A 14,936-nucleotide genomic window follows, 5' to 3' on the forward strand; every position below is an offset into this window, starting at 1 on the left:
TAACGCAGGTGAAATACAAAAACATTTACAATTACACAATGTGAAGGTCGCGGACTACCTAACCACGAAATATGCTCTATGGCTGGATTTCAGAACCATAGATGAAAACTCACTGCACGGGACCGGTCGACGGATTGAAAATGCGAGCGAGGGTATCACACTGCAAGTTGAAAAGACGGCCGAAACAGCGGGATCCTTAAACGCTTACATATATCTAATCATGGATGCTCAATTAAATATTCAAAACGGTGAAATTATGGATGTACTATATTAAGATGGACTACATGAAAGAACCCCACACGGCACTATTCGTCGGTCCAACCGGCTGCGGAAAATCCAAACGCGTAGTAACGCTACTAGAGAGTGAATACTTTGATCACTTCGATTTCATTGTGATTATATGTCCAACATTAAGATGGAATAAGACATATATGTGTCGAAAATGGTTTTGGAACGACAGATATGTGATTCTAATTGAGCCCAGAGGTATGTTGTATGAATGGATCCAAAAGATGACGGATTTATTCGCGGGATACAAAACATTATTCCTGATCGATGACATTATCGCGGATGAAAAACTGGATAAAAAGAGGCAACCGCTGCTGGAGCTGGCCATCAGCGGTCGTCATCGAAACGACACAATGTGGTTACTCACACAATCATACACCGCGATACCGAAGAACTTACGAAGGCAGGCAAAAATGTTATATGTGTGGTATCCGAAGGACAGACATGATCTCGCAACTATCCACGAAGAGAATGATGTCATTGAATCATCGGAGATCCAGAAGGTTAAGGAAAGGCTAAAAGATGGTAAATATACACATTTAGTCATGAGGATGGAACATCCAAGAACACACGTTATTTGTTAGATTGGAAGTTTTTTGTTACAAGAGTCTTGTAACAAATCTATAGAAAAACTACAGTACTATCCTAATGATAGAATATATAAATTTCATATTACTGGTGATAGCTGTAGTGCTATTGCTGGTATTGGTTAGTTTTTGTCTTTTTTGTATTAAAAAATACCTATCACTATTGAAAATGGCTGAAACCGCAATTGACAACCTAATTTTTATCGAGGACCAGGATGATGGGAAGAGACAAAAATTGCTCGAGTGTGTGCTGACCGGAAATAGCAAGTTATATCTTGGGAAGATGTATACGGAGGAGCAAATTCAAAAGCTCAAGAATGATGAGGTGGATAAACTTTTCACCATATACGAGGCTAAACTGTCCGGTCAAATGGTAAAGTCTCTAGGGGAGTCAATAATCCACATGTACTCCATGGGCGCCTGTACAGCCCTGGGTATAAAAAATCAAAAAGCTCTGAGTGATGACCTGGAGAATGATCCATTCCTAAACTCGGCACTCCAAAGGTTCACATGTGATCTATATTATAAGTTCGGATCACTACTATCACCAATCAGTGTAGGTTTAATAACAGGTAGGCATTATATCGCGGGAAAAAATTTAAACAATATCGATACGGATACTAAAGATGTCGGATACTCCAGTTCAGGTGACAACGAAGAACCCTAAAAAGGTTGAGGCCGGTAAGAGGCTGGCCGAATACAATCGTAAAAATAGGGAAGAATATAAAAGATTGCTCATGGCTCAGACGGAGGCACAGTCAGCACCTCAGACACAAACCCAGCCGACACCTCAGACACAGTTGGAGGATCCTAAGGATATTGTAATTGAGGATTCCGTGACAGATGGTCCTAAAAACGGTGGGGTGAACTACACAATAATGGGTGGTGGTGGTGTGATAGTTATGGTACTAATTGGTGCTTATTTCGTTTATAAAAATAAGGACAAAAATATTAAGGTGAAGGGTACCCCACCAAGTTACTCAGATAATAAAAAAACTATGAGAATGGGTAAACTTGAAATGGAATAAAGGGATAATATCGCGATATTATAATCTCGAAGTATATAAAACATGGATAAGAAAAGTATAGTCAACGATATTTATAAAGCATCGGTCGTATGCGTTTTCGCTGTAGGCTATTCAATGCTCGGGAAAAATGTATTAAAAATGACACCACCCTCAATTCAGAAGTTTGACCTGGAAGATACCGGAAAGCTTGTAGCCATACTCGCCGCAAGTGAAATGTCAAGAGAATATCTGGTTAAGCAAAAAATTATACCTGAAACTATAAATATATAATGTTGCGAATACTGGAATGGTTGGTCTGGGTTTTATGTCAACGTAAGAAAGTTAAGAGGATTTTACCAAAGGTGGAATACAAGGATACCGATGTCATAGACTCCGAAGCTATCGTATTAAAATAACGCCACTAAATTATACCGGATTATATAAAACATGGCTTCAATTGCAATGATGTTGGGAGGTGCCTTCGCGAACGCTTTGGCTTTCACCGGATCAAGCTATCTCTTTTCAAGTTTATCCAAGGATAGGATAGATAAGGAACGGAAGCGACATGATCTTGCCATAGAACAGCTACAAAAGGCTCAGGTTATATGGCAACGTAAAAGACAAGAGAGGGTGGACTTTATCAATAAGCAGCTCAGACTTGAGAAGAAGGCCGAGGGTAAATTCACAGAGCTGGATGATGCGATGCGTGAATATAAAAAAGTGTTTGGAGGATCAACTCTCACGGATATTCCGCGCGAACCCGTATTGAGCGACTTTTATACACCCGCCAATGGCCAGCATGAACGGGAATTGGCATTTATCGCGCTAAGCATGATCGGTGTCGGGGGTGCCGTGTGGTATTTCGAAAAATAGTACGATACCGCAGGTATTATGTTACATGTGTCATGTAACATATATTCCAGATTCCACTTACGCTTTGTAACCATGTAGGTGTATATCAGACCTCCGATTCCAACTATCAAAGCCCACAGGTTTTGACTCAACCAACCGACGGCTTCCTTTGCTCTATTTAGGATCCATGATACGATGGATCCAATTATACCCGGTAGGGACGCGGCTGCGGCACCGGCTAATCTACCCAGGAGAGATCCCAGCGCGCTCAGCTTGTTCTTTATCCATTCCCTCGCACCGCCCTTGGTTTTTTCATGATTTTTTGTATTACCGGTGGATGACCCCCCACCTCCGGGCGTCAAAGTTTCAACCAAAAGTCCGATAACCATCCCGAATGCCGTTAGTACACTGACAACGGTGATACCCTGCTCACGGAATAGCGTTCGTATCTTTTCACCCAATGTAGTTTCTTTGCTAAGTACCTTGGCGATTGTCTCCTTTATGCTTTTTATCTGGGTGTTAAGTTCACCCTTGAGGATATTGATGGCATCCTGGTTGGCTTCCAACTCATCGTTTAGCTTTTCCAACCTCTCGGCCACCTGCTCCCTCTGTTCATCCGTGTATGAGGGATCTTCCAACTCCTTCAACTTCATTTGTTCCTTATGGATGTTGTTCTCGATATCTACCTTTTTGGCGGTCGAGAGTTGGAGACTTCCCCGAATTTTTTGCACCGAATTATCCAATCCGCGAATATACCGCGGGTGATATTCAGCTCTAAGTGCACCATCATCGACAAGCGATACCAGGTCCTCCGCACTGTTTACCACATCTCCAGACATAGTTTCTAATTCTATATCAGTCGCATTTTCTATTTTATCCGGTGACGGTAGTCTCTCTTCTATTTTGTTTAGCCTAGCGGCCTGTCGGGGGGTTATACTACCTTTCGGTATATCGAACCCCAAACTGCGCAGCCTTTTCTTGCCCAGTAGATCTGCAATGGTACCGGTAGACCTTAGAGATCCACCATGTGTCAGCGGTCTGTCATCACCCTTGTAGTATAATTCACCGCCACGAATCTCAAACAGATCGGTATGTATCACGCTCGGGTTCTCGTTTGGATATTTAGTTAATAGCACCTCATAGAGTGATTTAACCCGCTCACTAGTAACTCTAGCGCGTTGAGAGGAGCCTCCACCGAATGATGTCTCCTTTTCATCAGGTGTGTGTATCTGTACCCGTGTGCGTTCCTTCGGTACCAGAGGTGTGGTTTCATCGGGACCCTCATCGGTTTGACCATGGTCACCAAACGGATCAATATCAATGTCTGTCATGTTTTATTTTATTTAGAGGATAGTTTTTTCTTAAGATAATAGAAATGGCCGATCTTAAGATTTATCCAAAGTTACCTACTGCTCCCGAGTATTCGAGCGAGCAAGACAAGTTTAACACAAATATAGTGAATTCTCAACTTGACGAGTTGATAAAATTAAAAGGGATATTCCAGGACAAGGAGTATAAATATGTCAAAGCACTAGAAAAATTAACGATTTCACTCTACATCTCAGAAACCTTAGCCATTTCCACCGGTATTGGTACGATAGCAACCAGCGCTACCCTTGTTGGAATTCCCATTTCTATAGGACTTTCCAGTGTATCCATAGGTGGAGCTATATCCTGTACTATTATCTCGGCATCGATTAAGAGATATCAAAAGAAACTAAACAAAGTCATGAAATTATGTGATGTTGTAACATCTGCGCTTTCTGTGTTTGAAAACTCTTTCTCACGAGCATTGGATAATGATGACATTAGTCACATTGAATTTCAAACCCTGTGCGGTATATACTACGAAGCTCTGGACAAAATTACGAAAACCGACAGAAAGATGGAGAGCGAAACGCGCTACCAGTTTGAAAAAAGTCTAATGGCCGAGGTCCAAAGCCTCAGAAAGACGGTAAATCAGGAACAAGGTTAGTGATATGCGCATGTACACCACTCGCATATTTCGTGTGCTATTTGAAAAATTAATATTTGAAAGTAAGGCGGTTTGTGACATTATGTGGCGCGATCGTCCCCCAAGACTGAGCCATAGCGGCCCTATCTGCCGACCGCCCCGCGCGTCATCTTTACCAGAAACAGGTAAAGATACTTTTTATGTATCGCCCCCTTTTTCACCAACCTTGCACATAATCAGGAGGTAATTCTGTATCTTCAGGTATTAACATCAATTCCTCTTTTACAAAAGCCCGTCTGGGTCCGTCTTGAACATAGTACATTACACGGTTACCAGGTTGCGCTATTACCTCACGCAATCTATATGTGTTTTTCGACCATATTCTATCGGTTGCCCGTCTCCGCCCATCATCATGCTCTTCACCAGGTTGTAGTAGATATCTATACAGGCCATCTTTAGGTAATTCTACTTCAGGTGGATAATTCTCTCGTTTAGCAAGAGGCACCTCTTTCATTATAATAGCATCTTTTGGTTTCATACCAATCATCTGCGTCTTTGTATCGTTTAGCCTATCAATCAGTTTATACAGATGCTTAACCCATGTAGATGATACCTTTTCCGAATCATTCAGTTCTTGAGCATCTTGTATTTTGAATAAATTTTCCGCAAGTATCTTGTTCAACGCCTCAACAAAAGCTGTGTGCGTATGCTTATATTTTGTAGTCGCCCTTTTAATTTCAACCTTATGCTTCTCCAACAGCTTTGTCACATCTGCTTTGAATTCTGAACCGTTATCACATTGGAAAGTTTTCGGATAAGTTAATGGTCCTGCCTTGTAGATGTCCTCAATCATAGCGGCAACCTCTTTGGCTTTCTTACTCCTCAAAGGTCGGGCTACTTTGTATCTGGAAGCAGCATCGATTCCCGACAAAATGTACTTATATTTATTACCATACAGTATGTCACCGGGCATGTACAATAAATCGAATTGATGTAAATCATTAGGGGTGGTAACTTCATAATGTGGTCTTTCAACATGTTTTGGAGCGGGTAAATGTACTTGCCAAAATGCTTGTTTTGATAGCCACTTCTTAATCTCCTTTGGCTTGAAACCGAATCCTCTTAAATTCTGAACAGCCTTTTGTCCTTTCCATAAATTTTGAGGTTGATAGTAAGTCTCTTGAAGTTTAGAGTTTGACATGTTTTATTTATGCACAACTTTATTTATCTCTTTTTGTTATGATGTGGTACGATAAAAGTGCTTAAAGTTTTTTATATTTATATTTATATTAATATTAATATGTCAGACATGAATACCACACCAGATTACAAATTGATGAAACTGAGAGAGTTGCGAGAGGTTGCTAAATCCCGTGGGGTGAAGTATATTGCTGGAATGAAAAAAGCTAAATTGATTGAGGTGATTGAGAAGAATGATCTCGACCCATCCTACACCATCGATCTGGATACTAAGAAGGAATGGTACGGATACTGTTCAAGGTGGAGGTCAGAAAACAGGGAGGCATATCTAAAATCTCAAAAACGTTATAACGACAAGAGATCCAAGTGATTGGAGATTTTTTTTGTTACTCAGGCGGGTAACAAATGTTGGTGGGTGGGTACCCATGGTGTACAGGTCACGAACCTCCAACACGATTTATAAAAATTGGGTTAAAGATTACAAAATCGTATATCATAGCCAAGCATGACATCGACAGTTGATAACAAAATGCACCCGATCTTATTCCGAAACATTGATGTGGATGGAGAGACATCACCGAGATTAACCCTACGTTACTACGATGATGAATGTCGGAGTAGTAGTTCTGTTATCATAGAGCTGTCGAGTTACGAAAATTTTACCGTGTGGGATATACCCGAAGAGTACAGGGTGAATCCCATCGTTGACAGGAAGCTTGTCTTGAAGATTCGTAGTTGTATTCGTTGTTGTAGGAATTATTATGATGAATATCATTATGATAAATATTTCCGATTCTATCCACCTCGGGTATCGGTGTCTTCAAGGAGATATCTGACAAATCGGGTTACCGATTCCATGGCCGCCGGTATTACTTTGTGTTGAAGGATTATGATTGAACAACCCGGATTTGTTACTCGATCGAGTAACAAAAATGGACCCTCGAGGTGCTGGTGGGTGAGTACCCATGGTGTATCGATGTATGTGTGTTTTAGCGTGATGGTTGCATTACAAACAATGACACTCACGGCCCTCCGACACGATTTAAAAAAAATGGATTAAAGATTACAAAATCGTATATCATACACAAGCATGACATCGACATTTATTACTTCGATTTGTAACTTCCACCGAGACACATGTGTCTTAGTAGAAAATTGGGACTTAATATGGCACATTAGCAATGAACTAACGGTTCTCGAACTGATAGCTATCGCTATGTATCTCGGAATACTTGACGAACAGGATCTCGATCGAGATCTCGGGCGTAATGAGCTTTTCAAATTGGTGACCGATGGTATTATGTTACTAGCATGCACACCACCATCCGAATCGAAAACTGTAGAACAACTAAAGAAACTCGTCAGGGAGCATTATCAGTACGGTTACCCATAATGTGATCACATGGATCTTTGTTACTCGATCGAGTAACAAATTAATCTTTTTATAGTTTCATGATTATATAAAACCATCTTAAAGGTTCAAAATCGTATATCATACACAAGCATGACTTCGAGAAATACGGTTGCTGAATTAAGAAAACTCGCTAAGGAACGCGGCCTACATGGATACTCAAGGCTCAGAAAGGCCGATCTGATCGAATTATTGACACCCACTACCGTGTCAGCACCGGTTAGACCCGTACCAGACCCGGGATACAAATCTCTGGAGGCGTTTCTAGGATCCGGTGGATCTATACCCGTACCAGCACCGAGACCGGCACCGAGACCCTTGAGATCCGGTACGGACATGGATATGTTCGAGCAGGAAGAAATGGCTAAAACTAGACCTCAGGTGAAAAGCAAGTTGAATGAATGGAGGGAATGGTTAATAAATCATGTACCTAAGGCTATTAAGGATAAAACAACAAAAGCTTTCAAAACCATGAAGGATAAGATCATGGGTTTGTATAAAAAGGACAGTGGAGAGGAAGAGGTGAAAGAGGAGGAAGAGGTGAAAGAGGAAAATCCTTATACTCCTATTGAAGAAGCGTTTGTAGGTTCCTACAAAAGGTTCAAGATAAACCCTGACGGTGAGAAGAATGTCAAGGTCTTTCTCGAAAAGGTCGAGCATGTCGTCAAGAGGTTGATGAGTGACGTGCTCGGGCAGAAGAAGTCATTGAAGACCCAGGCGACCTTGTGGGTTAAGTGGGTAAGGGAGGACACCAGCTCGGCTGATGCCCCGTGTGTACATGTCGATAAAGCTTTCAATAGCTATATGGAGATACTGCACACCCACGATGACATTTCTGATGTTTTCGATCGGATGTGTAATAAGATAATCGAGCAGATTGAAAACCCTGCTCTACCCGCCAGCGGGTTCACAATCGAAAGGATCCTACATATGCATGTGGACTTTCATAAACTGAAATTAACGAGAGGCAGCTCTTACTTGCCACTACCTAAGAATTTCAGTGGAAAATTCTCTGTGATTAATCCTAAAAATGAAGAAGATGATGAATGTTTCAGATGGGCTGTTTTAGCTGCCTTATATCATGATAAGATAGATAATCATCCTGAACGAATCTCAATCCTTAAGAAGTATGAAGACAAGTGTAATTGGAATGGTCTATCTTTCCCAATGGCACTAAACAAGATAGATTTGTTTGAGAGAAGAAACCCTGATATCGCTGTGCATGTTTTAACAAAAGACGATGTAGAAGGTGTCTACATGTGCCGTAGGTCGAAGCATCTGGATCGTAAGGAGACAGTTGTTTTGTTTTTACTGTGTGATGGGGATAAGAGACATTATATCGCTGTTAAGAACTTGAGCGGTGTCCTGAGCAAGGCCAACTCAAAGCATGAACATAAAGAGCATTATTGCTTGAATTGTCTCTCTGGTTTTCCAAGCGAACAGAAAAGGGATGAGCACTTTGAGTATTGCAAGGATAATGATGCTGCTAAGGTTCAACTCCCTAAAGAGGGTAGCACCTTAACCTTCACTGATGGTAAGTTTCAGCTCAAGGTTCCATTCATCATTTATGCCGATTTCGAAGCTTTTACACAAGAATTGCCCGAGGATGAGAGAAAAGGCGGATCATCAACCGAGAAAGTTGGTAAACATGTCCCAACCGGATTCTGTTGTTATAGTAAATATGCTCATGGTGAAGTTCCCAACCCTCTTAATCTTTACCGTGGTGAGGACTGTGTTCCGCGCTTTGTAGATCATGTGGTTTCCGAGGCTGAAAGGTTATATAACATGTTTCCTCAGAAAGAAATGGATCCACTGACGGATGAGGAGCGTGACGGTTTCAATAGATCCGAGGTTTGCCACATTTGTATGAAGGAATTTGATGGTGATGATGACATCAAGGTTAGGGATCACTGTCATTTCACTGGTAAGTTTCGCGGATCCGCCCATCAGGAATGTAATCTGCGTTACAAGGTTCCTAATTATATTCCGGTTGTATTCCACAATCTTAGCGGATATGATGCGCATTTATTCATTAAGGAGCTTGCAAGAAAGTACGGAGAGGATGGTATGGGTGTAATCGCAGAGAATAAGGAGAAATATATCTCTTTCTCGACCGATGTTAAGGTTGGCGAATATATTAACAAAAATGGTGAGACTAAGGACAAAAAGATAAAGCTAAGATTCATAGATTCGTTTAGATTTATGTCTAGCGGCTTGAACAATCTTAGTGCAAATCTCCCGGGTGTTAACAACATGAGATGTGATAAGTGTAGCTCAGGCTGCTCGTTTGAATATATTGATGAAAACTATATTGCTCACGGGAAATGTGGTGAATGCGATGTCGGTTGCAATAGAAATCTTGATAAGCAGAGTTTACTTGAAAAGTTCCGTAATATGCACACGGGAAACGATGAGCAGTTCAGGTTGCTGTTGAGAAAAGGTGTATACCCATATGAGTATGTTAACTCATTCGATAGGTTTAATGAAACTGAGCTCCCGTCAAAGGATGACTTTTATAGCGAGCTTAACATGAGTCACATCAGTGATGCTGACTATGAGCATGCTCAGAAGGTTTGGAAAGCCTTTGATATTAAGGATCTAGGTGAATATCATGACATCTATCTCAATACAGATGTTCTATTGCTCGCCGGTGTGTTTGAGACATTCAGAGAGACGTGTTTGAGATACTACAAACTAGATCCCGCGCATTTTTACACAACTCCTGGATTAACTTGGCAAGCATGTCTGAAAAAGACCGGGGTTAGTCTAGATCTATTGTCTGATATTGAGATGGTCACGTTCATTGAAAGCGGTATTAAGGGTGGATTGTGTCAAGCTGTCCACCGCCACGCCAAGGCCAACCATTCATATATGGGCGATATTTATAATACTTCGGAAGATACAACCTATCTGCAGTATCTTGATGCTAACAATCTGTATGGATGGGCCATGATACAGAAGATGCCCACCGGAGGGTTTGAGTGGGATGATTCCGGTAAATTTACACCCGAACTCATTTCAGAGTTGGCTGTGGAAAACGGTGAAAAGGGGTACATGCTTGAGGTTGATGTTAGATATCCACCTGATCTTCATGACGCACATAACGATCTTCCTTTCATGCCCGAGAGGAAGGTTATCAATGGGGTCGAGAAGCTGACACCATGTCTTTCGAGCAAGACAAACTACATCATCCATATCCGTGCGCTTGCTCAGGCTTTGAATCACGGTATTGTTCTTGATAAGGTTCATAGAGTCTTGAGATTTAATCAGAGTGCGTGGCTGAAGTCGTATATAGACTTCAATACACAGCTGCGCACGGAGTCGAAGAATGACTTTGAGAAGGATTTTTTCAAGCTGATGAACAATTCGTTCTTTGGTAAGACAATGGAGAATCAGCGTAAACACAAAGACGTACGCTTGGCTACGAAGAAGGAACAGTATGAGAAGCTGGTGATGAAGCCAAACTTCAAGGGTAGCACATGGTTCTCGGAAACACTGATGGGTGTAGAGATGTCCAAGATCAAGATCAAAATGAATAAACCAACCTACCTAGGACTGGCAATTCTGGACATGTCTAAGATGATTATGTACGAGTTTCACTATGACTATATGAGACCGAAATATGGTGATGATGTGAAACTTTGCTATATGGATACTGATTCATTCGTTTATCATATCAAAACGGGCGATTTCTACAAGGATATCGCTGATGATGTGTCTGAGAGATTTGACACATCGGGGTATGATAAGGAAGATGGTAGACCTCTACCATTAGGTTTGAATAAAAAGATCATTGGGCTGATGAAGGACGAGTTAGGTGGTAAGGTGATGACTGAGTTTGTAGCCCTAAGAGCTAAGACCTATGCATACAAACAACTATGTGGTAAGGAGGATAAGAGGTGTAAGGGGGTGAAGAAATGTGTGGTAAGGGAGACCATAGGTTTCGCTGATTATAAGAGATGCCTGTTTGAGGGTGAGAACATTTACAGAACCCAAATGACATTTCGATCTATTAAGCATGATGTTCACACAATAAAAACTAATAAACTGGCGCTCAATGCCGATGATGATAAACGCATAATTTTGGAAGATGGTATTACCACACTGGCAAGAGGACATTATAGACACATATCACTATAATTTATAGGACACAACAGGGGAGGGTGGGGAGGGACCCATGGGACGGGGAGGGGGTGGGGGATGGAGGGGGTTTTAGACGGATATTATAGAGCATGCTCTATAATTTAACGTAAAGTGGTAAAGTGCTAACGGATTTTATGGACTCTTCTATCGTTGATTTAACGGGTATGATCTATGATTTGACGTAAAGTGGTAAAGTGCTCATGGATTTATTGACTCCTCTATCGTTGATTTAACGGGCATGATCTATGATTTGACGTGGAGTGGTAAAGTGCTAAGGGATTTTATGGACCTTTTACGTTGATTTAACGTGGATGCCCGCTTATTTGACATGATTGTCCTAGGATCGGCATTTTCCTATCTCTAAAGAGCTTAAAAAAGAAGAAACAACTAAAAAGTCTATTGCTAAAAAGTATGGTGTCCCACCTAACACACTTTCATACTTGGTTAAGAATAAAAGTGACATTTTTACCAAGTATGAATCAGGCCAGTATGGAGTTAAAAGACAAAAGCTTTCTTCCGGAAAATACGATAACATTGATAAAGCAGTTTACAAGTGGTTCGTTAACGCTCGTGAAAGAACTGTGCCGATTAGTGTCAAATCATTCGAGAAAAAGCATTGGATTTTGCAAAGCAATTCAACGAACCTGATTTTAAAGCTTCAGAAGGCTGGCTAGACAGATGGAAGTACAGACAAAACATCATTTACAGAATTATTTCTGGAGAGGAAAAGTCTTGTACACCAGGGATGACAGCAAGCTGGGAAGAAACACACCTGCCAACCATTTTGTCACGCTATGATTTTCAATGCTGATGAATTCGGCTTGTTCTACCAGATGCTTCCAACAAATACCTATCATGCCAAAGGTGAAAGATGTGCTGGTGGAAAGTTCAGCAAAGTTCGTTTAACAGGACTTGCAGCAGGAAATGCCCTAGGTGAAAATTTGCCCATGTTCGTTATCGGAAAATCGGTTACACCGCGCTGTTTCAAAGGAGTCAGAAGTCTTCCCTGTCAGTACAAAGCTCAAATGAAGGCCTGGATGGATTCTGAAATCTTTACCGATTATGTGAAAAAACTCGATGTTAAATTTGAAACTGCGGGTCGAAAGATTGTCTTGATAATTGACAATTGCCCAGCTCATCCAGAAGTCACTGGTCTTAAAGCAGTAGAATTAGTTTTTCTACCACCAAATACAACGTCTAAGACCCAGCCCATGGATCAAGGTGTAATCCGAGCATTGAAGGCATATTACCGGTCAAATCTTGTGAAACGTCAAATAAAGTTCATTGACGGCGGTAAAGAGGTCCCTAAAATTAACATTCTTAAAGGGATGCAAATCTTGGTCAAATCATGGGACGCTGTTTCAAAAGACACAGTTAAAAACTGCTTTAAGAAGGCAGGCATCTCAAAAGAAGCACAGATCACGAGTCTCAATGATGCTGATGACCCATTTAAATCTCTTTCTGACAGCATAAGAGAGTTGAAAAAAAGAGAAGTTGACGGCGACATCTTTAACGCAGATGATTTTGTGGATATTGATTTTGAGGTATGCTTGAGTAAATCAATTGAATTGACTGATGAGGAAATCGTGGAAATCGTACTTAATGAGGACAAAGATCAAAACGCGCCGAATCTCGAAGATGACGATAATGATGAAATTGAGGCACATGACATCCCCCCGAAGAAGCCAAAGCAGTCAGAGTTGGAAGAGGCCTTAGAATTGTTGGAAAGATGGTCTTTGTTTGCGAGAATGGTCTTGAAATCAGAAAGCAGTTAAACATGATAACACGTACATGTCAAAAACACTACATCGATAGTAAAAAACAATGTAGCATTAAAGATTTTTTTAAGAGTTGAACTCCTTGTATTTACTAGATACATTTTCTTTATAACTTTCATATTTTAAAACCTGTTAACAATTTGTTCAAATTTATTCTTTCTTCAAAAAGTAAAAATTCTTTGTGTTTACACGCTCAACTGAACCACAATGCCTCAATTACTTAAGAAAAGTCTATCCCATTAAGGTTAAGTTGAAAATCTGGCGGGAAAACGAATTTTTCAGTTATTCGAACTCCCGGTTATTCGAAGTAAATTCTTATCCCCCTTGAGGCTTCGAATAACCGGGAGTCTACTGTAGTTTGAGAGAAGCTCATTTTATCAACTCGAAGAAGAAAGCTTAGTTAATTAGACTACTTTAAACTTGGAAGAAAAAATGTTTTTTCGTCTTTCTGGTGATATTTCAGTGAAATTGTGTTGCACAAATTTTTGAAGAAGTATAACTAAAAAAATCAAATATTCTCACAATTAATAATAATTTTTGTATTAGTCTTTCTTACATGTGAAATATGTTGTGAACACTGAATAAAATCAGGTATATATCTGTCATGTATATACGTTATTTTTCCTGATGGTTTTAAATTTGATGGGGGGTAAAAATGAAGGGGTAAGTATGTTGTGTATGGAAAAGTATCCAATTGTATTATTTTTCCTCATTTTTTGAATGTTTTTTCTTTTTCAGATCAGCCTTTATCAAAACATCCACCCTCGGCATTTTGAGCTCTCTCGCTCAAAATGCCGAGGGTGAAGAATAACGCCTAAATTCTGAAACATTCAGAAGTTCAATGTTACATAAAAGAATTTGTATATATCATAAAATGTCCAAAATTTTCTAGATTAATTTCAAAGACATCAAGCTAAAGCTTTTATTTTTTTAGAAAATACTATATGTAAAATATTTTATTTTTATTTATATATAGACAATGAATATAGAACATGAGTATGGAAGAAAACCCTTTCAATGTTTTTACCGTTTGAAATGCAGCCTATAAATATTCTTGAGATGTTCTTAATTTACCATAAATGACGAATAAGCACGTGGAGAGGAAGCTTATTTGATTTCGCCCATTACAGGGGGCGCTTAATTGGCAGGGCAGTTAATTAAGTAGTAATGCTTATTCAGCAGGGGGTGATTATTCTTTAATTTACGGTGTTACCGTAATTTGATGATAATTTCTACAGTTTGTAGCACTTTGAATTTTTATATTTTTTTAATATCTTTATTAAAAAAATTTGTAGTCAAGCTTCACAAAGCCTTAGAATAATCTTAACATTTTCTTAGATTTTAATACTTATGTTCTTATATACTTTGTTTCGTCCTCAGAACAAAGATATTTACGCTGGGCTTACTTTGTTTTTTCTGTTTTTTAACATGTTAAACTTTAGTTGCAGATAACATGCATCGCGTTTTCTGAGAATAATCTCACACTATATGACATATTTTAATGCCATACTTATTATCTCTGCTGATGGCGGAAATCTTCAAGCCATCGGGCTTCTTGTTTATATGAATTTTAATCAAATTTTTTTTATTATTTCTTTTTTTTGTTTGTTTGCAAAGATCCGTCACCATTGATTCTTTCCTAGCTTATATCCAATCGCATATTAGTTACTTCAAAACACTTGTCAGATTTGGCATCAGAATCATATGATAAAATTT

The 14,936-nt window shown here is 39.9% G+C and overlaps 2 protein-coding genes across 2 annotated transcripts; both read left to right on the forward strand.

Moving 5' to 3' along the window:
* The first annotated feature begins 8,229 nt into the window (after positions 1–8,229).
* Positions 8,230–10,558, forward strand: LOC130646086 (uncharacterized). Its single transcript, XM_057452225.1, has 7 exons — positions 8,230–8,595; positions 8,773–8,941; positions 9,101–9,223; positions 9,337–9,364; positions 9,510–9,722; positions 9,777–10,235; positions 10,543–10,558. Exons 1-7 carry the CDS (start codon positions 8,230–8,232, stop codon positions 10,556–10,558), a joined length of 1,374 nt encoding a protein of 457 aa, XP_057308208.1.
* A 1,678-nt stretch (positions 10,559–12,236) lies between these two features.
* On the forward strand, positions 12,237–13,217 carry LOC130646087 (tigger transposable element-derived protein 4-like). Its single transcript, XM_057452226.1, has one exon. It carries the CDS (start codon positions 12,237–12,239, stop codon positions 13,215–13,217), a length of 981 nt encoding a protein of 326 aa, XP_057308209.1.
* Positions 13,218–14,936: the final 1,719 nt, after the last annotated feature.

This window comes from Hydractinia symbiolongicarpus, chromosome 5 (genome assembly GCF_029227915.1).
Source record: "Hydractinia symbiolongicarpus strain clone_291-10 chromosome 5, HSymV2.1, whole genome shotgun sequence".
Taxonomy (NCBI): domain Eukaryota; kingdom Metazoa; phylum Cnidaria; class Hydrozoa; order Anthoathecata; family Hydractiniidae; genus Hydractinia; species Hydractinia symbiolongicarpus.

What these genes read in the sequence shown, in the direction of transcription:
- LOC130646086 (XM_057452225.1), top strand. Translation starts at nt 8,230, where the DNA reads ATGCATGTGGACTTTCATAAACTGAAATTAACGAGAGGCAGCTCTTAC. An exon ending in ATCTGGATCGTAAGGAGACA is followed by an intron (nt 8,596 to 8,772) that starts GTTGTTTTGTTT and finishes GAGTATTGCAAG; the next exon opens with GATAATGATGCTGCTAAGGT. An exon ending in GGATCACTGTCATTTCACTG is followed by an intron (nt 9,224 to 9,336) that starts GTAAGTTTCGCG and finishes TTATTCATTAAG; the next exon opens with GAGCTTGCAAGAAAGTACGG.
- LOC130646087 (XM_057452226.1), top strand. Translation starts at nt 12,237, where the DNA reads ATGATTTTCAATGCTGATGAATTCGGCTTGTTCTACCAGATGCTTCCA.